Below are 23706 nucleotides of genomic sequence, written 5' to 3' on the forward strand. Positions count from 1 at the left end.
CTGAAGCTACAAATCCAACACCTGTGTTTTCGGCGGTCCGTCGTAATGAGCCCACTCCCGGCTCAACTGAGAAAAATGAAAAGACACACAAGAAAGAAAGAAAGAACGCTATGGGTGTTTTTTTTCAGAGGCCCTGTTTGCTTCCCCTTAAACAAATGTTATGAAGTGACAGTTCCCCCCCTAGTGAGTCATCAATCATAGCTAGAGGTGAGCACACGGCACGCCTGGCCTCTCTAACACCCGACGCCAATTTCTATAAAAATGTAACAAAAGGTAAAAGTGCGGCTCGCATCGCAACCCTCTCTCTCCCACGCTCCAAAGAGTCCATCCGCAGGGTATTTGGTCTACTCTTCCACGCTAATCAGACGCATTGGTGGAGGGTGGAAGCGCTCTCTCTTTACGCCACACTGCATGCAAGACCTGCCGATAGACTGACTGAGCTGTTCCGACTTGAACTGCTGGGTGGACAAGGATGAGTGGGTTTAATACAATTGCACCGTAATTTAATAACTTATTTAGCGAGGAAAGCTGCAATTAGTCCAAATACTTTTTTTTAGCATGGTCCTTCATTGAGACATTTCTCCAACACCATTTGCATTGTACTTTTTTTTGTTTACCTCCGTCTGCATAAATGTTAAACTTATTTCGCACGTACAGAGCCAACCATGCTAATGTTACCTGTGGGAGGATAGCAGAGAACCCGGAGGAAACCCATGCAGCAACTGGGAAGAGAATATGCGCCCGAGTCGGGAATCGAACCCAGGTTCCTTCTTGCTGCGAGGCGCATCGGCAGATTGGATCGAACCAGCGACCTCTGGATTGCGAGTCCCAGCACGATGTGACCATTAAATGAAACGCGCTAAATGTATCATTCTGCTGGAGCACATTTCACTTGACGAGACATGGCTGACGACGACGACGTCATTAACTTTTACTTGCATTGGTCAGGAAACCAGTGGCGTAGTGTGGTTGGCATTGGCGCTGGTGCAAGGCATTGGTCGCAAAGGCAGTGGCGTAGGGTGGCTGGCGTTGGCGCTGGTGCAAGGAACCAAAACGTCCTGGCCAACCTCTCATCCGCTTCGTAGCAAAGCGCAAGGGCCGCTCTGGCTGGCCTCGTGGGTCCCCGGTGCAGTTGCACATCCTGCGCACTAAATAGCTACGCACATGCACGCAGGCTCTTTAAGCCAGCACGCGGGGGACAGGCGATTACAGTGACACAGATTAAATTACCCCTCGTGGGAAGTTAGGGTCTGCCAATTTGGAAAGAAAGAAAAATTGTTGTGGACTTTCACCTGCATGAGATATATACACACGCTTGCTGGACCAGCTCTGTCGAATATTAAAACGTAAATCCAATGCCACGCTACGAGACGTAACATTCGACCATTAAAAAAAAATAAGCCTTCAAGTGCCTTTAGTGCCCTCGTGCCAAATCCCTCTCTCGTAAAAGAAAAGATAAGGAGGGGGTGACGCGACTACTGGCAAGCCTGCAAATGCGGAGAGAAAGCGAATTCACTTCTAAACGCCATTCATCACGAGCTGCTAACACGGCCTAATGGCGTGACATCCAGGGAGCGAGCCTAATAAACGCCCCGCGTAATCGTCTGCCGTGCGGGAGAAAAATAAATATTGAACTATTACTTTTTATGAACAAAATAAAAATGTGCTTGTGTCTCTTGCACCCCCCCCGCCTCCAACCGCTCAGTGTGGCCCTGCTATCGTCTTTGTATAAATTTATCCGCTGCAAGATGTTTAGTGGCTTTCATTAAATTACGAAAATTGCGTGCAGCAATCGCGGCATATTGTAACGACATCGCCAAGCGCAATTAGCGTGCGGTGTAATATTATTTCGTGCACGTTATCTGCGGTGGGGTAACAAATGTGTTTTAGGTTGGGTTAGGAACTGCATTAGCCATTAGTATCACGCGGTCCCCTTCGCCGTTCTATCATCCCTCAACGATTAATCAGCAGAGTTTGACTACGAGCGTCATTTATTCCTTCAATGAGCTATTTGTGTGAGGCTCAAACGTGCAGGCTTTACAACAACAACAACAACAAAAAGGCAGTGTTGTTGATTATTCTTTTTGGAGGACCTTGCAAATACATCAACCAACCTCAAGGGTCACGCTCGCAGTCCCACCATCGCCACCACCGTCACCACCACCGTCACCATCACCACCACCATCACCACTCTTGATCCCCCACCAGGGTGCCACTCCAATGCCCGCCTCGGTCACGTGCCCTCTTCCTCCTCCACCCTGCACATGCGTCGCACCCATCACAACCTCCCCCCACCCCCGGATTACAGCATTGCATTTGCAATGTCACATTTTATTCCGAACCACCGAGTTGTTTACAAAATCCTCCCCCACTCTGCACGCATGTTTCACTCATCGCGACCTTCTCTTCCTGATCACACCTACAACCATTTCCTGCCACATTATCTTCAAAAACCTACAACTGCCCTTACCATATCGTGCCATGGAATTCATAATCATCCTCCGAGGGTGCTAATATTTTAAAATGGCAGAACCTTCGCTTGTCGTTAACAGCAGGACGGCTGATTGGGTAATGAGGCAACGGCTGGGACGCCCACTCGAGTGAGAATCACTTGGTCACTGACACAGACGCAATCACAGTGACACTGACCGTCAGACTCACAAGGCCCATCTCATCGCCTGTCTCACAACTGTCCTCACAGCCGCGTTCACAGTCACGGTGACAGACGCCCTAACAGGCACTGTCACAGCGACATTTCTCGCGCTCACGATGACTCTGGGGAGAGCATGGCATTGATGACTTCCAACCTCACAGTCAAGATCCCAGCCATTCTCACAGGCGACCTCGTGGCCACATTCATGGCCATGCTCATAGCAATGCAGCCACATTGCCATCTCATAGGCACACTTACGGCCACCCGTCGGCAGTAGCTACTCTCACAGTCGCCCGCATTGTCACATTAATAGCCGTGCCGACAGCTGCTCGGGCGGACGCTCCAATAGACGTGTTCATCGTTGTGGTCACGCGGCGGCCACACTTGGCGGCTGCCCTCATTAGCCACTCATGTAGTCAATAGCATCACCAAACTGATCATTACACTCACAGCCGCCCTCATAGGAATACGCATAAGGGGCCGTCCATAATTGACGAGCCTCACTTGGGGGGGGGGGGGGGGGGTCAGACAGTTGCGACGATGTGTGACGAGGGGGGAGGGGGTGAGAAATGTGACGTCACATCAAAATGCGCAACTTTAAATTAATATAGACAACACGTTCCACTTAATAAAATAGACGTTTCAATAAATGTTTTCTACTACAATATCAGACTGCAGCGCCACATTAAATACGCACTACAATGACAATAGATTCAAGCGATTTGAAGCATGTTTAATTTTCAAAATGGAAATATGGTTTTTGGGGGGGGGGGGTAAAGAGATTTGTGACCTCATATTTGAGGGGGGGTCTGAATTTTTGTGACGCCGTGTGACGAGGGGGGGGGGGGTCAAAAATCCTCCAAAATCGCGTGACGTCATTTATGGACGGCCCCTAATACCCTGGTCGTCATAGTTGCAGGCACACTCATAGCCGTACTACTAACGATGCAGGAGCGCACCTGTGAATAATTGAATGCACGTGTGTGCTTGTGTATTTGACAACTTACTAACAGTCTGGCGTGGTGCTGGCCACACCACTCCCTCGTTCCTGCTAACAGCACTTGTCCAAACACTCTGTTAAAGTCTAGACGGGGGGCTGGTGGGGGGTGGGAAAGATCTTCATCATTGTCTCTGTGCGTCTCTGCGTTGTGTGTTGTTGCTGTTGTTGCTGTTGAGCGTGCAGACCTGGGAGACTTTTCCGAGTCGGCGGAGCGGCGGCTGAGCGTGCCGCGAGGGGGGGGCGGTCGTCATCGAGGCCCCGCGCGTCGGCTGCTTCCCCACGCCCCAGGTCACCTGGCTGCGGGAGGGTCGCAAGGTGTCGCCCAGCCCCCGCGTGTGAGTCCCCGCTGCGAACACGATGTTAAATAATAATAACAACAACAATAATATTCATCATCATCATGTACGTGTGTGTACGTGGAAAGCGGTAGTGTAGCGGTTAGCGCGCTGCGCTATGAACCCAGCGAACCGGGTTTGACTCCCGCTCACGGCCAACACCGGTGACGATTATTTGAATCGGTCCTGGGCCTCCCCTAGGTCGACTCATCCTCAAATGAGTACCTGGTGCGATTTGTAAGCATCGCCACTGGGGAGACAAAGGCGGTCGGGCGTGGTGCTGCCCACCCACCCCCCCGTGTACCGTTCCGGCCTTCATAGGTGCTCGCTAACAGCACTTGCCCCTACAATATGTTAAGGCTATACGGGGAATCTTTGTCTTTGTTTTTGTTGAACTTCCTTCACGCCGTACCTAGCCAACCGTGCTCATCGGAGGTGTGGGGCAAGGACAACAAGTTAAACACACACAAAAACTAAGAAATTAGTTTTCAATTTAGATTTAAAAGCGCATAGCTCCAGTGGTTTCCGATTACGGGGAAGAAGAGCGTTCCAGACGGCCGAGGAAGTGCATTTGAAAGCACGCGATGCGGTGACCGTCTTTGTTCGATGGGCAACCAAAAGCAAGACTGCAGTTCCCGTGATGGTTTCGTGCTCCTTGGCGATATCAGCAAGGCTACACCACAACGGGGAAGGGCAGTAGGATGAAGGATGCAATGCGTGGCAAAAGATAAATTAATGGGGAAGAGGAGAGAGAACAGCAAGTATGGGACATAAGAGCAAAGGGGATGGGAAAGGAACGCAAAATGGGACGCGGGACAGAAATCCCCAAGGCGGACAAAGAGGGCATGGCTCAAGAAGAGAAGTTGATGATGATGAGACGAGAGAGAAGAGAGAGAGAGAGACGGAAGGAGCGAGCAAGAGTGAACTGCACGCAGTAACAGCGTCTGTCAGGGGGCGGTGGGGAGAGGGAAGGGATTGAGAGTGTGCGTGGCCACACCGAAGTCACGTGATGTACGGGAGGCTTGAGCTGATATTAGATACCGAAAAAACCCAAGATTATGAATCCTTGCAGTAACGATAGCTTCAAATCTAGAACTGGTATTAGATGTATATATAGATGCAAGCAATCACATCAGCCGGCTCCGTGTTGGCGTCCCGAAAAAAAAAATTGCATCCGCATCAGGCACACAACATCAAGTATGCCTGTCACTGTGACTATTGGTCACGTGTCACCTAAACCCTGTGACATAATGCTCATGTACGGCCTTGGTGCCAATCCGCTACTTTTGGGACATCTTACCCACGGTCATGCCGGTCATGGGGCTTATTTGAACATACTTCACTACGCTGGTCAGTGCGGGTTATTGAAGGGGATGGGCGGGGGGGTGGGAAACCGGACGAGTTCACATTCGGGCCATGGCCGAGACTCTTACACTTAGACTCTTGTGGATGCACGTCGCAGTTCGCTGACCACTTTGCCAACGCCATTCCACGGACACGTGAAGCAATAACGCGGAGAAAATCCACGTCAAAACAATCTATTTTCACGGCCCGTCGCATGCATTATAAGAAGCGATTTTAATTATTAAATGCCTAAGAAAAAGGATCGATGGAGAGCAGTTTGAAAGAAACAAAATCTGCAGGAGACTCGATTCCGTTTTCTGGATCATTGCGGAGAAATGTTTTAAAGGGCTACCACGGTATCTTGACAAGTGAAGTTTTAACCTACATTTGGTGTTTGTGTATGTGTGTGTGTGCACTTGTGGGGAGTGGTGTCATAGCGGTTATTGCACCACGTTACGAACCCGGCGACCGGGTTTCAATTGCGCTCACGACCAATATCAGTGACGAATATTTGGACCTTCCCTAGGTCGACTCAGCCTGACATGAGTAACCTGGATCCAAGGTGGCCGGTCACTCTTCCGGCCTTCGTAGGTGCTCACAAAGACAGAGTCTAGTCCCACCGGTCTGTTCACGGATGGTCGTTACCGTGGGCGTGGGTCCACCCTCTCTCCCGCTAGCGACGCTCACTCATTCCTCGTTCGTTTCCTCTGCACGGTCACGGAAACACCCGCGGTCCAGACCGCTCTCTCGGTTCCGTGCCGGGGTGGGGGCTCGCCCCCCTTGCGCGTGACGGGGGTTGCAGCGCCGAGCTGGAGACCACAGAGCGTCTCCGGCACGACCCCCCCCCCCTCCCAAAAGAGTACGGCACTTGCAATTGCCGCCGAGACACAAAAAAAACATAATTTTCTCTTCCAATTACTGTCCGCCAAACACCATCATGGGTCACGTGAGGTTAAATAAACCCCTCCACCCCCTTCCTGCTTGCACCCACCACCACCACCACCACCAAAGATGACAAATAGGCACATGCTGCACTATTGACCATTAAGCCCTCAATTAAAAAAAAACAAGTGTCTCGAAAAAAATGAACCCGACTTGGCCTTTTCGGAAATTCCTAACAATCGCAGGGAGAATTTTTTGCATTTTTTAACCTTTGGTGGCGGTGGCGGCGGTGGCGGCGGTGGGGGCCGCGCGAGCGCTGCTCAGAGGCGTCCGTGTACCGGCTGCGGCGGTGCGTAGCTCGCCTTTGTTCGTGCCGAGCCTGAAAACGTTGTTCGGAGGGCTCGGAGAGATCTGCGTTGAATGGGGCGGATGCCTCCCATGGTTCGAGCGAGCTAATGCATGAATGCCGGTGGCTCGGAGGTGAAAGCGCTAAACCGGCAACGCCGAGCCACTGGGTTCCAAACCGTGTTCCTAAGCGCGGTGGGTTGATGATGGTCCCAGCACGGTCGTGGATGACCACCTGGAGAAGCCATCACGCCAAATATTCTGTTTAGATTGTTATCCTGCCCCCTATCCCCCCACCGCAACTTCGATTTGCATGGTTGGCTGCGTACGATGCGAACGAAGTTCAGCATACATACGTACAAATGTGGTTGTGCACTTAATTTGGAAAGATGTCTGCTCTGGGAGTTAAAACTATCGGTTTTTGCGGTCAAGCGGCAGGGCGGGTGGCAACGTGTTGTCCCGTCGTCTGTGGGCCAGAGGTCGCTTGCAGGAATCACAGAGGGCTCGCTCCGTGATTATCAGCTTCTGTCGGTCGTTCTCCAGCACGAAGGGCCGATGCACTGCTTGTTGCGAGAGATCCGAACGGTGTCTTCGTCTTGTGGTATGGCGCCGAGAGCGTCAATTGGAATCAAATTGCGAACAAAAATGACCCCTAATGAAGTCAACGGAACATCAAGCGTTGTGCTGTTTGTCGACGCGGCCAATATTCCCTGGGCTAGGAACCGCATCACGCTCTTGATCATTTAAATGAAAACCTCATTTGACTCGCAGTCAATTACAGCTGCGGAAAAATAGAGCGAAATGGGAAATATTATTCTCAATTACATGCTGAAAATGGAATTTATAAGTAAAATAATATATACATATTTTAGATACCTCTCGTTATAACATGTTTGCGTTAGCGGGCTGTATTCACTCCAAATGTAAACTCAACCCGAGTCGTGCTGCTGTTTGGTGGCAGCTTCCGCTCACATTGTGGCAGGGCCTCTGAATAAATCGCCACCGCTTGGCCTCTCTCATGCCTCTGAATGAGGCTGGGGTGCGAGTGCGGCTACCTGCCATCAAGCACGCACGCAACTTTTGCCCGATGTCGTCGGGAAACATCCGTAGCGAGCGATTCGCGACTGATCGCATTGCCACCTAAATCCTCGGGTGAATCTCCACCAGAAAGAAAGAGAGAGAGAGCGAGCGGGCCGGCGAAGAAAGGGCGGCCAGTCAGCAGTTTTACTCCCACAATTCCACACTGGGCAAGGAAACGGCTACCCCTCGGCGCTGGACTTGCGATCCAGAGGGCGCCGGTTAGATTCCATGTCCCGACGCGGCAGTTAGGACGCCACGGTGGCGAGATGTTAGCTACCTCGCCTGGTATACAGGACGCCGTGGGTTCGATCCCAACCCAGACGCCTGCTGTATATTTGGAGTGTGCATGTTCTCCCTGTGGTCGCGTGTATTTTTATCCGAGTCCTCCGGTTTATCGCTGCACATTTAGAAGCGCGTCGTTTAGAGTATTTGGCTGCGAAACATTTCCACGTGATAAGCCACTTCGTTGAGCTGTCATTTGTGGCCAGGTGACTTCTGAAAAAGAGCTATACAGCTCAGTGGGCTTTACATGGTGAAATTAAAATAGTTTAGTTTAAATAATGTAGTCGTTGAAACGACAGTGCACGTTTCGTAGAATCCCCCAAACCCCACCTCTGTGCAACCAGTAGTATAAATGGGTTCACCAGAGTTAGTCCAATTGGTTAGGTCGTGTGTGTCTCTGGGTTACATGAGGGTCCTCCCACCTCTTGCAAGACTGGCCAGCTTGAACGAAAAGGTCGCGCAAACCCTCTAGATGGGGAGGGGGTGACTTGAGCTCTCTCTTGTGTCAGGGGTTTAGAGTGCATCTTACTTTCCAGAGCGTCTCACAGTAGAGAGTGGTGGTTATCGCACTGCGCTACAAACCCAGCCACTCGAGTTCGATTCGCGCTCACAGCCACCAACAGTGACGATTATCTGAATTGATCCTGGACCTCCCCAAAGTCGACTCAGCCTCAAATGACTACCTGGTGCGGTGGGTAAAAAACATCGCCACGAGGGAGACAAAGGTGGTCGGGCGTGATCCTCGCCACCCACCCCCTCGTGTGCCGTGCCGGCCTTCATAGGTGCTCGCTAACAGCACTTGCCCCAACAGTCTTTTAAGGCTATACAGGGGGATCTTTGTATTTGTCTTTGTCTTATACACACAGAATATCTTTTCATAGTTGATCTAACTTTACTGGAGGCATATTTCGGCCGCTTGAGACTCCGACAAAATCCTTCCAAACCCCACCATAAGCGCTCTCCACCTGAACAATCACGCAGCAGATGCCACCCTTCTGTGGCAGCCCAGTGCGCTATGACCCCACTACAGATAATCTCGGGGTTATCATGCTGTGAAAAGACCAAATCAAGAATGGCCCTGCTGCAGATGCCCTACGCAATGATAGAACAAAGTACCGTATACATTTCGATTTAAAGCTTTCGTGACTGCAGCGATTCATCTTCTTGGTTCTTTCGGTAAAGTCACGTAGAAGGGAAATAATAAAAATAAAAATAATAAAATACAATTCTCACAACGTTTCGGCCACAACGCAAGCAGCCGTCCTCAGGTGTCTTTCCGACAGACCTGTTCTTCACCTGAGGACGGCTGCTTGCGTTGTGGCCGAAACGTCGTGAGAATTGTATTTTATTATGTTTTATTTTTATTATTTTATTATTTCCCTTCTACGTGACTTTACCGAAAGAACCAAGAAGAAGAGTACCGTATATATTTATTTTAAAAGAAAAGGAAGAAACTTGTGAAGTGCAGTACTTGAGTCTCAATTGTTCCCTTAAGGGAGGGAGGGAGGGCACGGCTGCCCGGTAGTGAACCATGTGCTCGACAAATGAGGCAGTTTTTACCGAGTCGACATTTCAATTCCAGCAAGCAGCAAGTAAACTCCACGGGTGGAATTATCCAAAGGCCCCTGCGACGATACACTTGAAGCAATTCGAGTGAAAATTGTCAGAGGCAACTCTCTGCCGCAATTTATGGGCTGTCTTGGAATGAGTTGATAACCCATACTAGATTCATCGGCACACAATCGACCTTTGTTGCATCAACTGCACGCAGATGGTCACTCATTTGGAACACTTCCGCTTCCCATTGCTTAGATTATTGTTTTTTGTATATGTTTACCGTTCTATTCGCTGCATTTAGCTCTTCATCTACATATGCTGTGAATATCCATTCCCTGCCCAGCAAAAAAGGGAACGGAGCCGATAGCAAGGCTGCTGCGGAGATGGAGCGATGAATTTTAAGTTCGTGCATGGGTGCCGGATATATTGTCGCATGGCAGGGCCGTGAGAGGGGGGGGGGGTGGAAGCATTAATTCAACAGTGAATGAATAATATCAGATTGTGATGCTGATGGTAAGGATGATGATACCGCAATTGAAAATAATCTAATCGCGCACTTCAATGCGTGTATACATATCGTGGGCATAATAATCGAATTGAACCCCCAATTAATCGACGCATCTTTGCGTGACTCATAAAGATATGTGCATCACGTGGCCCTGTGCATAGCACGAGTCGGCAACAGGGGGTTCTCGTGGCGAGCACGGACGTGCCATCAGCGTAGCGTTTCATTGTCCAGGCAATTAACTACGCTACATTGTTATTCCGAGAACATAGCAATCCGTCCACGCGCAATGCATGGACGCGTGCACTGGTACACATTTGATTGCGTGCGCGTTAAATGTTCAAAACTGAAATTTGCTGTCAACTTTCAATTAACCGGATTTATATCTTTATAAGCGTGCGGAATGTTGGGGCACGGCGCACTTCGAACGAGGTTTAGCAGAGTGTGGCCAGTGCCTCGTTCGTTGGCACCACGAGGTCTCTCGGTTTTGTTCCCATGGCTCTGACTGAGAAAGACAGAGAGAGAGAATGTGCGTCATTTAGCGTTGGGGTTGAACAAACATTCGACAGATTATGACGCCGGAAAATGATGGGAACACGCTAAGTGGCATTTCATAAACTATCATTTCCGAATGTCATTTGTGACGCTGAGCTTTTAAGAAAAAAAAATTGGGGAGGGCGGGGAAGTGTCATTGTTTATTATCGCTAACCGAGCTTTCACACCCAAAGCCGTGCCCGCAATATCCCACGACCAAAAAAATAAAGTATCAATCTGAGAATGAGCAACAACGACCACCAGAAAAAAATACAAACACGATTTCTTTCCACATTTCGCCAACAAAAAAAACATTCATATCCTAAGTCACATTGCCACCTCTTCACGGGGCTACCAAGTCCAGTAGAACTCCTCTTAACGACGGCGATTGGTTCCACGAAACCGATGGTTAAGTGATTTGGTCGTTAAACGAGTAGAGAAAATACACCTTCAACAATTAATTAGTTCCGATAGCATAAAAAATTACCTGTTTTCATGCAATTTTTTAAAAATAACATTTAAACAATTGATATTAATACATGAAGGTAATAGCAACGTTATAAACCCATAATATGAAAATAAACATGGTTAATTAATGCATTAATTATTTTTTACTGTCCCCACAACAGCCCATCGTTAACAGGGGAATAGTCGGTAAGCGAACGTATTGGGTTCTACGAAGGCATGACACTATTATACACTACACTATACACTACACTATACACTACACTATTATACACTATACACTACACTATACACTACACTACTGTACACTACACTACTATACACTACACTATACACTACACTATTATACACTATACACTACACTACTGTAAACTACACTACTATACACTACACTATACACTACACTATTATAGACTATACACTACACTACTGTACACTACACTACTATACACTACACTATACACTACACTATACACTACACTATTATACACTATACACTACACTATACACTACACTACTGTACACTACACTACTATACACTACACTATACACTACACTATTATACACTATACACTACACTATACACTACACTACTGTACACTACACTACTATACACTACACTATACACTACACTATTATACACTATACACTACACTACTGTAAACTAAACTACTATACACTACACTATACACTACACTATTATACACTATACACTACACTATACACACCACTACTGTACACTACACTACTATACACTACACTATACACTACACTATTATACACTATACACTACACTACTGTAAACTGCACTACTATACACTACACTATACACTACACTATTATACACTACACTACTATACACTACTCCACTATACACTACACTATGCACTACATTACTACACACTACACTATACACTACACTATACACTACACTACTGTACACTACACTACTATACACTACACTATACACTACACTATTATACACTACACTACGATACACTACACTACTATTCACTACACTATAAACTACACAATGATACACGACTATACACTACACATTGGTCTCTACAGAGGCCCGTCTGAAGCGATTAGTCGTTAACAGGGGTGATCGTTAAGAGGGGTTCTACTGTAATAGTATTTCCAACATTTGTAGCAATAACACATTAAATTGTCTGATAACACTTTAATATATGGGGGACCGCAGAGCTTGGGCAATTGTTGTTGCCGGCTCACCACGTGGCTGCCTTCTCTCTCGTCCCGTGCCTTCTTGCAAATTATTTGCGCAGGGAAAAAAAACTTCAAAGAATCTCAAGACTCAGCTTCTTGGTTCTTTCGGTAAAGTCACGTAGAAGGGAAATAATAAAATAATAAAAATAAAACAATAAAATAATTCTTAAATCAAAATCTCAAGACTCTTTTATTTTCAGGAGGCTCCTGCCATTGGGATGTTTGGCCATTTCTGCTTAATGGTCGTGTTTGGCTTGCAAGATTTAATCAGAAGGGCCGGAGAAAACTCCACACCGCGTTGTAAATACGAGGCGGGGGGGCGGGGGGCAGGAGAGAGACACTCCAGCCCCTGTGTGGCGGTCACTCGTTCAAGTACCAACCAGGATTAAGAAAAACAAACTTCTGAGATCCAAAGCGACTGTCTTATCGGGCTGCGTCTTAGCCTCGCCCCTTCGTATCCGCGACACTTCGCATCCCCGTGTGCACTGATGTCAGCACTCACGGTGGGAAAGGGGGTGGCAGGGAAGGAGGGGAGGGGGGCAGGGGGCGCCCCTTTTCCTTGGAGACCAAAGCGATGCCAGATCCCCCTTAAAAGTGCTTTCACTGTGCCTTGCCCCGCGCTCTGACCCGTTCCCTTTTAATTAGTACCCTTGGCCAAGAATAGTTTTAATGATGCAAAAGATATGTCGTACGCGTACTGCATTTTAAGACGTGAGACCAGGCAGGCCTTCTTCCCTTCCCGTGAAGAGAAGAAAAAAGAATCTAAAGTAAACGAGAAGAAGAGAGGAAGGAACACGCGAATAAAAGGATGAATTGGTTAAAAGGAAAATAGAGAGACTCTGGAAGCCAAAACACAGCAAATGAAGTCACACACGCACGCGCGCACACACACCAATTCAAATGCAAGCGTAGCACAAAGACCATGCGTGCAACCTATATAGGCTGTTAGGACAAGTGCTGTTAGAGAGCGCCTATTAAGGACTGCATGGGGCACGATGGGGCGGTGTGGACAGCCTCACGACCGCTAGCATTTGTCTTCCCAAGGGCTGATGCTTCACGCATCGCACCAAGTACTCATTTAAGGCTGGGTCGACCTAGGGGAGGCCCAGAACCGGTTCACATTTTCGTCACCCATAGCCACGGCAACACTGCTCCACACACACACACACAGTTGAACACACAGACGCTCTCACACACACGCACACACACACACACAAAACTGCTTTTGAACCCGTCATTGGGTTGTGTTCATCTATGGATTTAATCAGCGGGAGGATAAATGGAAACACCGGGCCCCTTTCAGAGGCAGTGCAGACAATACCTTGAAAGGAATTAATCTGCTGGCCCTGGGATGTCCTGCTGCATGCCTGCTGCGTGCTGCACCCAGATCTGTGGCGGCATCGCCCATAACCTGCGGGCAGCAGGGGGCAGGGGGGTATAATAATGACTTATTTACAGGAGGGTCCTACAGTGGGATGTTTGGACAATAACCAATGACACTGTTTGCTTGCTTTTGTTTTTGCTTTGGGTGGTAAACCAGAAAATCTGGAGGAAAACTCATGCAGAAGAAGGGGGGGGGGGGTAACATACAAACTCCACGCAGAATGGTGCCCCGTGTCAGGGATCTAACTGCAGGTTCCTTCTTGCTGTGAGTCACAAGAGTTACTCACTACTGCGATCGAATGAGTGAGAGTGGCAGTGGCAGCGGTGGTGGCTGTTTGTGGCGGTGGTGGTTTGCTCCGGTGGCAGTAGTGGTGGTTAGTGGCGGCGGTAGTGGTGGTTAGTTCTAGATTTGAAGCTTTCGTGACTGCAAGCATTCATACTCTGAGGTTTTTTCGGTAAAGTCACGTAGGTAAAAATAAATAATACATGTAGAAATAATAGAAATAATAATAGAAAAAAATTGATTTTATTTATATTATTACTTCTAATAATACATTTTATTTTAATCCTATTATTAATATTATTTTTTCTTAATTTATTTATTTTTCCCTACGTGACTTTACCGATAAAACCTAAGAGTGTGGTGGTTAGTGTCAGTGGTGGTGATACGTCAACAGCGGTTGTATCGGTGGTGGTTACAAAAGTCAGTGTTGGCTTTGCCAGCAGTGGCGGTGGTACTCTTTGCAGTGCTGTGCTGTTGTTCATGTCATAGGTGATGGTAGTGGTAGCGGGGGTGGCGATTGTACAGTTAATGGCATGCTGGTAAGTGTTGTTTGCAGTGCTTGTGGTGGCAATAGTACCGTTGCTAGTTGTGGTGGTGGTGGTGTGTCAGCGTTGAACTTGGTGATGGCGTTGAGAATTCGTGTTGGTGACGGGAGTGGTGGCACCAGCAACAGCAAAGAAACAAGGATGGAGCGATCTCCGCATCAGCCAAGGGCACATGCCCTGTTGGTGGCTCGTGTCACTTGTGTTTAGCGGCACTTGTTCCTCTGTTCCTTTGTCATGGCAGCTACTTGTCTTGTCGCGGCAATCGCAACGGTGCAATCTCATCTCGCCTGGTAGGGTCGCCACCTCGGGCACATCACAACTGGGGAGATCTGTAGCACATCAGAGGAAGTTGTGGGCTTTCCAAAAGAGCCCTCCAGTCGTCAGGTGCAACGGGTAGCTCAAAGGGCCGATACTATTTCAGGGTTGCTGAGCCGACGCCGCTGAGATGTTGGGTTTAAATCCACGTTCCATGTCAAAGCCATTGCTCATGATTACTTACTGTCTATCTAGGAGAGCCACACTGAGTCATTGGACTCTTTTTCAGGAGGGTCCTGCCACATTGGGTTTTTATTTTGTATGTTAAGATGTGTTCAGCCCATTAATGACGAGTGAGGTTATTGTACGCGTGGGAGGAAACGGGAGCGGCTGGAGACACCGCACACTTGCTGGGGGTGGAGATGGGGGGGGGGCAGCGCTCCATCAATGACAACAGATGGCGATTAGTCGACTTGCTTTACTGCATTTTCCTGGCGAGTCAGGCCGATGTCACTTCCTCGATGGCCACGGAAAGGAAATTTTCGCGAAATTTGCTATTGCGGCCATCCGCCAACCCTCGTTGCTGCCTCCGCAGTGCTGGGTGCAGCGAGTTGATGGACCCAGGCTGGTCACCCAAAACCTGTCAAGATTAAACGTAAAAAAAATCTCAACAAACGTGGGTGGGTTTGGCTTTGCTGTTGCCTCACATTCTAGTTCTGAGAATGTAATTGAAAGCGTCAGTTTGATTGACGCGCGAGGAGCAACCCTTTGCAGGGCTCGTGATGAGAAGGTGCGTCCGCGGTGTGGAATAAAAGGGGCCTTTGGAAGACGACGTTAACAGTTGTCCTCGTGACATCACCCCGCGGGAGACATTCTCCGACACACGCTGGGTGTACCCATAGCTGTGAGAATCGTGGGACGTCAATTGCCTTTGTCTTCTTTTGCGATGCAAATATGACAATTAGGGAAATAATTGGTGGATTGAAAAGATTTAAAAAACGCATGCCCCACCCCACGAAGACCCACAACGATTTCCCGACGACAGCTTTCTCAAAATTTGTGACTAACTTTGTACTTTGCACCAGGGCTGACACCTCACTCCGCTCTTAATATAAACACAGCAAAGTCTCCAATGAGTCACAATAACGTGTAAACCCAAAGCTCTCGAAGCGTGGCAGCAGCTCCTCACACCCACACACTAATGCAACTAAGCACAGTAACAGATGTGACATTAATATTTTAAGGAAATGTTACTACGCTTGCAGGAGTAGTAATGATGATGATTTTTATCACAGTCGCTGAGCACAAAACTACACGCGGCCAGCAATGAACAGCAGTATTGAAACAGCAGGTTATTATTAGAATTCGGTGGGGGGGGGGGGGGGTGAGGGGGTGACGGGGATGGAATTCTGATGTTGATCAGAATGAAAAAAGTAGCAGCGAGAGAATCGTTGTGACGTGTGCGTGTGGCGGTCGTGGTTGAGCACAGTGGGGGGGGGGGGGGGGTGGCAGCTGGTGGTGTATCTATCGGTCATCTCAGTCAGCCAAGCCATGGCACCTGGGTCTATCCCGAGACCTGCACCTAGCCTGGTACAGCTGGTGGTGCATCTACCGGTCATCTCAGTCAGCCAACCCATGGCACCTGGGTCTGTCCCGAGATCTGCACCTAGCCTGGTACAGCTGGTGGTGCATCTAACGGTTATCTCAGTCAGCCAACCCATGGCACCTGGGTCTATCCCGAGACCTGCACCTAGCCTGGTACAGCTGGTGGTGCATCTACCGGTCATCTCAGTCAGCCAACCCATGGCACCTGGGTCTATCCCGAGACCTGCACCTAGCCTGGTACAGCTGGTGGTGCATCTACCGGTCATCTCAGTCAGCCAACCCATGGCACCTGGGTCTATCCCAAGACCTGCACCTAGCCTGGTACAGCTGGTGGTGCATCTACCGGTCATCTCAGTCAGCCAACCCATGGCATGTCCAGAGACCTCCTCCTGTCAGCGAGCCTTCGACACTTCACGTGGCCTCAAAGTGCAACTTGGCCTGGCACAAGCCCCGTGGCGGGGGTATTGGTTGACCACAGTGGGGGTGCGATGAAGCAGTCGGCCTGCCGCAGCGAGTGGGGTCCTCAACGTGGGTGGAGGAATCGAGGGGCGACGTTCGCAGGAACATTAACAGCGGTGTGGCAGAACAGCAGCGTTTCACAGTCGTACTCAAGAGCATCGAGAAGTGATCATTCGTTTATTTTGGATTCGATTGTCTAGGTATGATGAACAATGTCTTTTTTTTCGATGATCCTCCACCACCCGACAGAGCCAATAAAATCTAGTTTTCGCGTGGACATATTGCACCAATTGATCGTTTTTTTTATTTTGTTTCAGCAACCCGGAGGAGGAGGGATGTTGAAAAGCCCCAAGCGATTTTTTTTTACTTTATTGTTCACGACGTTTCGCTGGTGGTCCATATCCAGCATGATCCGGTGTTGACAAACTGCTCAGCTCTCCGAGATGAACCCCACATTGTTAGCAAAATCCTCGCGCGTACAATTAGAGGTTCACGGAGGCGCATCGTGAATTTTAGGGACGTTACACGCGAATGAGCGACAGTGGAGGGCCGTTCACGAGTTGTCCGAGCGCCAAGTCAAGCCAAGTTGATTTTATTTAACCAGGTGACACGACAAAGAGCCAGGCAGAGTCGTCTCGTTTGGAAGAGCGGCTGCAAATTCGCACCGCGCAGTCTCCATCCACAGGCATCCGCGTGATGTTCTCACGCAATCGGGGTGAGGACGATGGTGGCGAAGTCGCAATTCGCTTGAGCGCAACGCGGGTCAGTGTGGCGTGCGGCGAATTCGATTACAGCCCCCACCCCCCGACTCCCCCCCTCCCTCCCCCCCCCCCCAATGACTCGGTGGTTTGTGGATGCTTCCTGTGCTTGCGAAAACGAGAGCTGAAATCTTGATTTGAAGCTTTGGTGACTGCATGACTCCATACTCTTTGGTTCTTTCGGTAAAGTCGCGTAGGTAGAAAAGAATAAAATAAAATAGAACAAAAAATAATCTATCACGACGTTTCGATCGCAACACAAGCGGTCGTCCTCAGGCGGAAAGATCGATCCAGCAGTGGAATTGCTGAACCCGCGAGAGAGCTGTTACAACAAGAGGTTGTTTTTTTTTTTATATTTTTTTTCTATGAGACTTTACCGAAATAACCAAAGAGTTGAGAGCTGAAATGTTCATATTAAAGGGTTTTTTGGGGGTTATATCGCGTAAATACAAATGTGTCGTAACCCTCCACCACCCAATACAGCCAATTAGGAAGGGATTTGTCACGTAAACATAACGCCAATTAGTTACTACTTCAGCCCACCGGTGTGTTGGAGAGTAAATCCACAACATTTGCAATTTAAATAAAATTGTACTCGCCAATTCCACCGCCCCTGTTTAACTAAAATCGTCGGAACGGCTCGCAATGCCTCCCCCCCCCAAAATGTGTGAGAATGTGGGAGCGTTGTGCATAATGGTGACATAATAATGCTGAGGTGTGAACGTTGAGGCCCACCTGGGTTTCGGTAAACATTGGTGGCGTTCGCTTGTTGTGCTGTCGGATGTTGTTAATTTATCTCATCTGGCGACGCCTCGGTGAGTGAGCGGCAATATTCGTTTTCTACAGGGGCCTGTTCCGGATGTTTTCTCCAGTTTTATTTCGTGAGTGGTATTTAAATTATCATTTATTTATTAATGTTTTGTATTTTCAACAAAAAGGAGCAAAGAACCAGGGAACACAGCTTCCAAACGACCGGCACAAACACATATTGCGGTAATAGCCCCTAGAAGCAATAGAATATCCAGAACAGGAGAGGAAGACGACGAGAAGCAAAAAAGAAACAAGGGAATATATTGTGGGGTTTTTTTAACGTGGGTCAAAACATGAATACATTATCTGGTGAAACCCACATGTCAAAACAACATTAAAATGTTTAGTTTAGTTTGTGTAGTTTAAGTTTGATTGTACAATAATAGAATGTACAGCCCCTTGTCAACCCATAGGTTGTGCCGGTGATGAGAGTCGATGTACTATACTTCACCACGCCGGTCAGTGCGGGTTAGTGAATGTAATGTGAACAGGGCCAGGTCACGTATCACTCGCTACTGATGTTAGCCGTAGCCAGAATTCAAACTCATATTGATCCAGTTCATAGTTCAGTGCGCTAACCACTGTACCACCGCTCCACCCCTTTAAAATAATCACTCGTTTAATTACTTGCGAATAATTTCTTCGTATTATTTACACTAAACACCACACATATTGTTCGCAACCTAGCTACAGTACTGCGTCTTCTCTTATAAGTGGGTATCGCTCACACACACACACACGCACGCACTGTCCCCGTCTTTGCACGATCCACCAAGCCCCCACCTCCAATCTGCCAATTTATGCACGTGTGCAAACAGCACGCGGCCGATTGCGGAACGATTGAGACCGGGTGATCTCCAGGTTTGGAACTCCCCAAACTATTTCAGCATCTGGCACACCACATCCAGTATACCTGTCCGCTGCCGCCGGTCGCTCGTGACACCGGCTCCAATCTAACCGGCGACCCAGAAACTATTCGGTGACATTTGAATTCCCTGAGCGAGATGATTGCGTGGAGCGCTCGGGAACCGCAGCGCTATGCGTGGGCTGGATGTGAATGACGGGTATTGTGTGCAGGAGGAAAGTGCATGGTGGGGCTGTGGCGGTGGCATCGGAGCAGGTTGCGAGGGGGGCAGAAAAGAAAGTGGTGGGTGGGAAGGGAGAGCTAGAAGGTGGTGGAAGCATGTGCCAGGAAGCAAAAGAAAACTAAAAGATGAATTAAATAAAAACGAAATGAGAAAGGGACCACTGCATGGCACTGCCTCCCGGAGAGCATTACATGAGAAGTCGATTTGAGGCTCTGATGACAGCTGTGAGTGGCGTTGGATGCAAGAGGGAGGGCGGGGAATGGGAATCGCGGCGGGCGATTGAGCACCACGCGCCACACGGGGCAAAACATCAACCCAGCAGAAGCCACCGTCACTCCACCGGCCGCTTCTATGCACAGTGGCAGATCCATGGTGGGTGGTGGGGGGGAGGGGGGTGACGTCCCCCCGCGCCACTCCCCAAAACCTTGAGACCACGATAATTATTAGTCATTTTGTGATATTCACAGTGAAAATAAATTATTTTTTATACATATGATTATTCATGTAGAGGCCTATTTTTAAAAGCTGGACAATTGGCGACCGCCCCTCTAGATCCACCTCGGTCACCACATGGCAGTGTCTAAAACACTCGCGCATTCTCCACAGTGACGCACATCCCCTTCATAAATGGAACATTAAAGACAGGCCACAGTTGTGCGATTGTGGCCATGCAATCCACACTATGGACCGTACAGTAAACCACTGTGGTCTACGCTCCATTCAATGGTGGAGGAACAGCAACGCTACACGAACTCTCTCTCTCTCTCACCCGAAGCCCTCTCGTCGTGGCTAGCAGCTATCGACACTGGGGCATTGATCTCCTGAATATTTTGCCATGCGCAGAAAAAAAGTAAACTGACGCTCGTGATAACGTTGCGTGGTTCAGCCAGGTTCACTAGTTTAGAGAATTGATGGTTCATAATCAACGTTTTTGGGTTAGACCGCGTTATTTATAAATGTGTCGTAACCCTCCACCACCCGACACGGCCAATCAGCAAAAAAGTGTCACGTTGACAAAAGACAAATAGTTCACTACTTTAGCCCACCGGTGTGTTGAAGCGTGAAACCACAACATTTACAATTTTTGAGTAGTACGACGTTTCGCTGGTAATTGCATCCAGCATCATCGGGCAATTCGCCAGAATGGTTAAACTAAATTGATGGTCTCAGCCCGTTCACAAAATGACTGCACACACAATGTGGTGTTGTGCTTTACTTTGGCCGACACGTGGCAATCAATCGTATTTTTTTGTGTTCATTGAAATTACTTTAGAAGTAGTTACGTGACGTCATTGTCCAGGGCGGTTCTCTAACGAGGCGCCGGCTTGGAGTTTGATTGACATGCGGGTGAAGCAGACTCTTTGAAGCACAATGCAGAGTTTGTGTCCCTCGTTTGGATTAAGAGCTTCAACTCAGTTGACTGCAGAAGTCAAATCTTAATGGAATGCCCAAGTCGCCTTTGGAATATAATGGGCAGTAAAAGGTAATATATAAATTATCGTTTCAATCAACGAATTATTTATAGCCACGTATCTTTGTCTGGAGAGCTCCTCGTAGACCGTTTAAACAATTTCACAAGCATGAAGACTTAATTTTATATTTAGCTCATGTGAACGAGGTTAAAACGATTTGATCTTTAACCTGATAATTCTGATTATATGTTTATCCGTTCTATCATTAAGAATTGCGTGGCGGTGTGACGTAACCCCGTTTCAAAATAATACAATAGATAGATGTGCCATTGTTTTTTTTTTATAATTGGTATATTTCACCTCGATAATCTCTCAGCGGTGTGTGCGAGGGTAAGGGGGGAGCTAATGGATCTCAATGATCATTGTAAATTTATAACGCGCTCAATATATTTTACCGACATCAGTGACCCGTGACCGAGGTGCCGAGCAAAGCTTGGCGTTGCTCGAAAGGTGGGGCCTAAAAAAACGTGGGGGGCTTTAAAAAAAACGTGGGGGCCTTTAAAAAAAGACGTGGGGGCCTTTAAAAATACGTGGGGGCCTTTAAAAATACGTGGGGGCTTTAGAAATACGTGGGGGCCTTAGAAATACGTGGGGGCCTTTAAAAAAAGACGTGGGGGGCTTAACAAAAAACGTGTGGGCCTTTAAAAATACGTGGGGGCCTTTAAAAATACGTGGGGGCCTTAAAATACGTGGGGGTCTTTAAAAAAGAGTTGGGGGGGCTAAAAAAAAAGTGTGGGCCTTTAAAAATACGTGGGGGCCTTAAAAAATACGTGGGGGCCTTAGAAATGCGTGGGGGCCTTAAAAATACGTGGGGGCCTGAAAAAGTACGTGGGGGCCTTAAAAAAACGTGTGGGCCTTTAAAAAAACGTGGGGGCCTTAAAAATACGTGGGGGCCTAAAAAATACATGGGGGCCTTAAAAAAACATGGGGGGCTTTAAAAAAAGACGTGGGGGCCTTAAAAATACGCGGGGGCCTTAAAAATACGTGGGGGCCTGAAAAAATACATGGGGGCCTTAAAAAACGTGGGGGGCCTTAAAAAAACGTGGGGGGCTTTAAAAAAAGACGTGGGGGGCTTTAAAAAGAGACGTGTGGGCCTTAAAAAAAGACGTGGGGGGCCTTTAAAAAAAGAGGTTCGACGTTTAAAAAAAAAGACGTGGGGGCTTTAGGTGTCGCCTAAAAGTAGGCAGACGGCAAGGTCTGCAGTGGGATGGCATTCCAGGTGGCAGGGGCTACCAGGGAGCAACGATGTCCAGCGGCGACGGTCCTGGTGCTTGGAATAGAGAGGAGCTTGTGAGCCACGCGCCGGAGGAGAGTTCCACAGTGAGCGGCAGTGCGCTGTGACAGGAGCGGAGAGAGACACCCGGTGGACGACTGAAAGGGTTTCCTCATTATAACGTGAAAAAAACTGGTGAGCGGTGAGGGTCAGGCTGAGGTGATCACTGGTGAGTGGTGAGTTGTCAGGACTTGGTGAATGTCCGACGAGGGTCATGTGAGTGTCACGTTTACCCCGTGCAGAGGAGGGGCTGCCCACTGGTATATTCATAAGTGGGGAGGGGGGGGGCAGAGAAAACACGCGAGGAGTGAGCTTCGGAGGGAGCCATGAGGTCACAACTCTGACAGGCGTCTGCGGGTGAAGTATGGCAATGGAGCTTGGAGGTTGGTGGAGGCGAGGGTGGGTGCTGGCGGTGACGGACTCGGGCACAACCTCAGGGTCTGCTGGAGGAGCGAGCCAGCGGGGAGCGGCCCCGCTAGCGCAGAGGGCATCACGCGGGCTCTGCATTGCGCGATTGTCGTGGTGCTGTGTCGCAGGGGCGTGGTGGATGGGGAGGTGGTGTGATGTACCGCTTTATTGAATCGTTCTTAAACATACAAATATTCCCCCTCCCCCGCGCCCCAATGTTGTACCAAATTGTAATGTCGGTGTAGATTCATGAGATTAGGGATCCGCTCAGATCTCTCGCAGAGCAGTGGGGCCCTCAGAGAAGGGTCCATGGTAGCTTTGTGATATCCGCTTCGATTGGGCTGCGCTGAACCTTTCGTGTTCGAGAACATTTCCACGGAAGTGGATATGACAGCGCTGCCTCTGAGATCCCTTCGAGTGAGACTCTGTTCGGCAACAAAAAGTAGGTGGACGGCACTTTCCCAGCCGCTCTGCCGCGGGACAGTAATGACGACATTCACTGGAGGACCGAATTGTACGTGATGGATTAGGGTCAGGTTGGTGACTGGAAAACGAGGTCGTAGCCGACCCAGATGATCGTGGATTGATGACGCGGTTGTTCGAACAGGGCTCATTTCATTATGAGACGACTCCCAAGAACTGCCGACGATTAGTCGATCTCACGACATGTCCCTCGGATCGAGGGAGGCTATACACGAAGAAACGAAGTGGAGACTAGACTCTGTCCATGAACGAAAAAGGCTTTTGAGAAACAACCCGGTTTTAATGATGCGTGGCTGCCTGGGTTCGAATCCAGACCCTCAGCGCTGCCAGCTCATCGCTCTCACCTCTGAGCCGCCCGACTCATCTCAGCGGCGTGGCTCCTGCGAGGTTGACAGGTCGTGGCGGTGGCAGCGGTGGCCGAGGGTCACTGGGTGTTTGCAGATTTTTTTTTTCCCGGTCGGTACCGATGCCAGGTGAAACAACTGGCGCAAGTTCGCTTAAATCCGCGCACCACCACCAACGGTCAGTCGATTTGTCAGGCTGCGTGCGGGTTGGGGTAAAGTGTGGGTACACCGCCCCTCCTGTGAAGGTTCCCTGGCTTGGTTAGGAAGTTAGGATTGTGGTCTGGGATGTGTAGCAGACATAATGGACTCATTTCTTTGCTGTGGCAACTTT

At 48.8% G+C, this 23706-nt stretch overlaps 1 protein-coding gene across 1 annotated transcript in view; it reads left to right on the top strand.

Annotated features, from left to right (window-relative positions):
* The window catches only part of LOC144717807 (protein sidekick-2-like), a 159341-nt gene that overhangs the window by 69665 nt on the left and 65970 nt on the right, over positions 1-23706 (top strand). Inside the window, 2 exon segments of the mRNA XM_078593513.1 lie at positions 3837-3880; positions 3882-3988. Of these exon segments, the coding sequence (XP_078449639.1) occupies positions 3837-3880; positions 3882-3988 (151 nt within the window).

The sequence above is a fragment of the Lampetra planeri genome, chromosome 1 (genome assembly GCF_965212315.1).
Source record: "Lampetra planeri chromosome 1, kcLamPlan1.2.h2, whole genome shotgun sequence".
In the NCBI taxonomy this organism is placed as follows: Eukaryota; Metazoa; Chordata; class Hyperoartia; order Petromyzontiformes; family Petromyzontidae; genus Lampetra; species Lampetra planeri.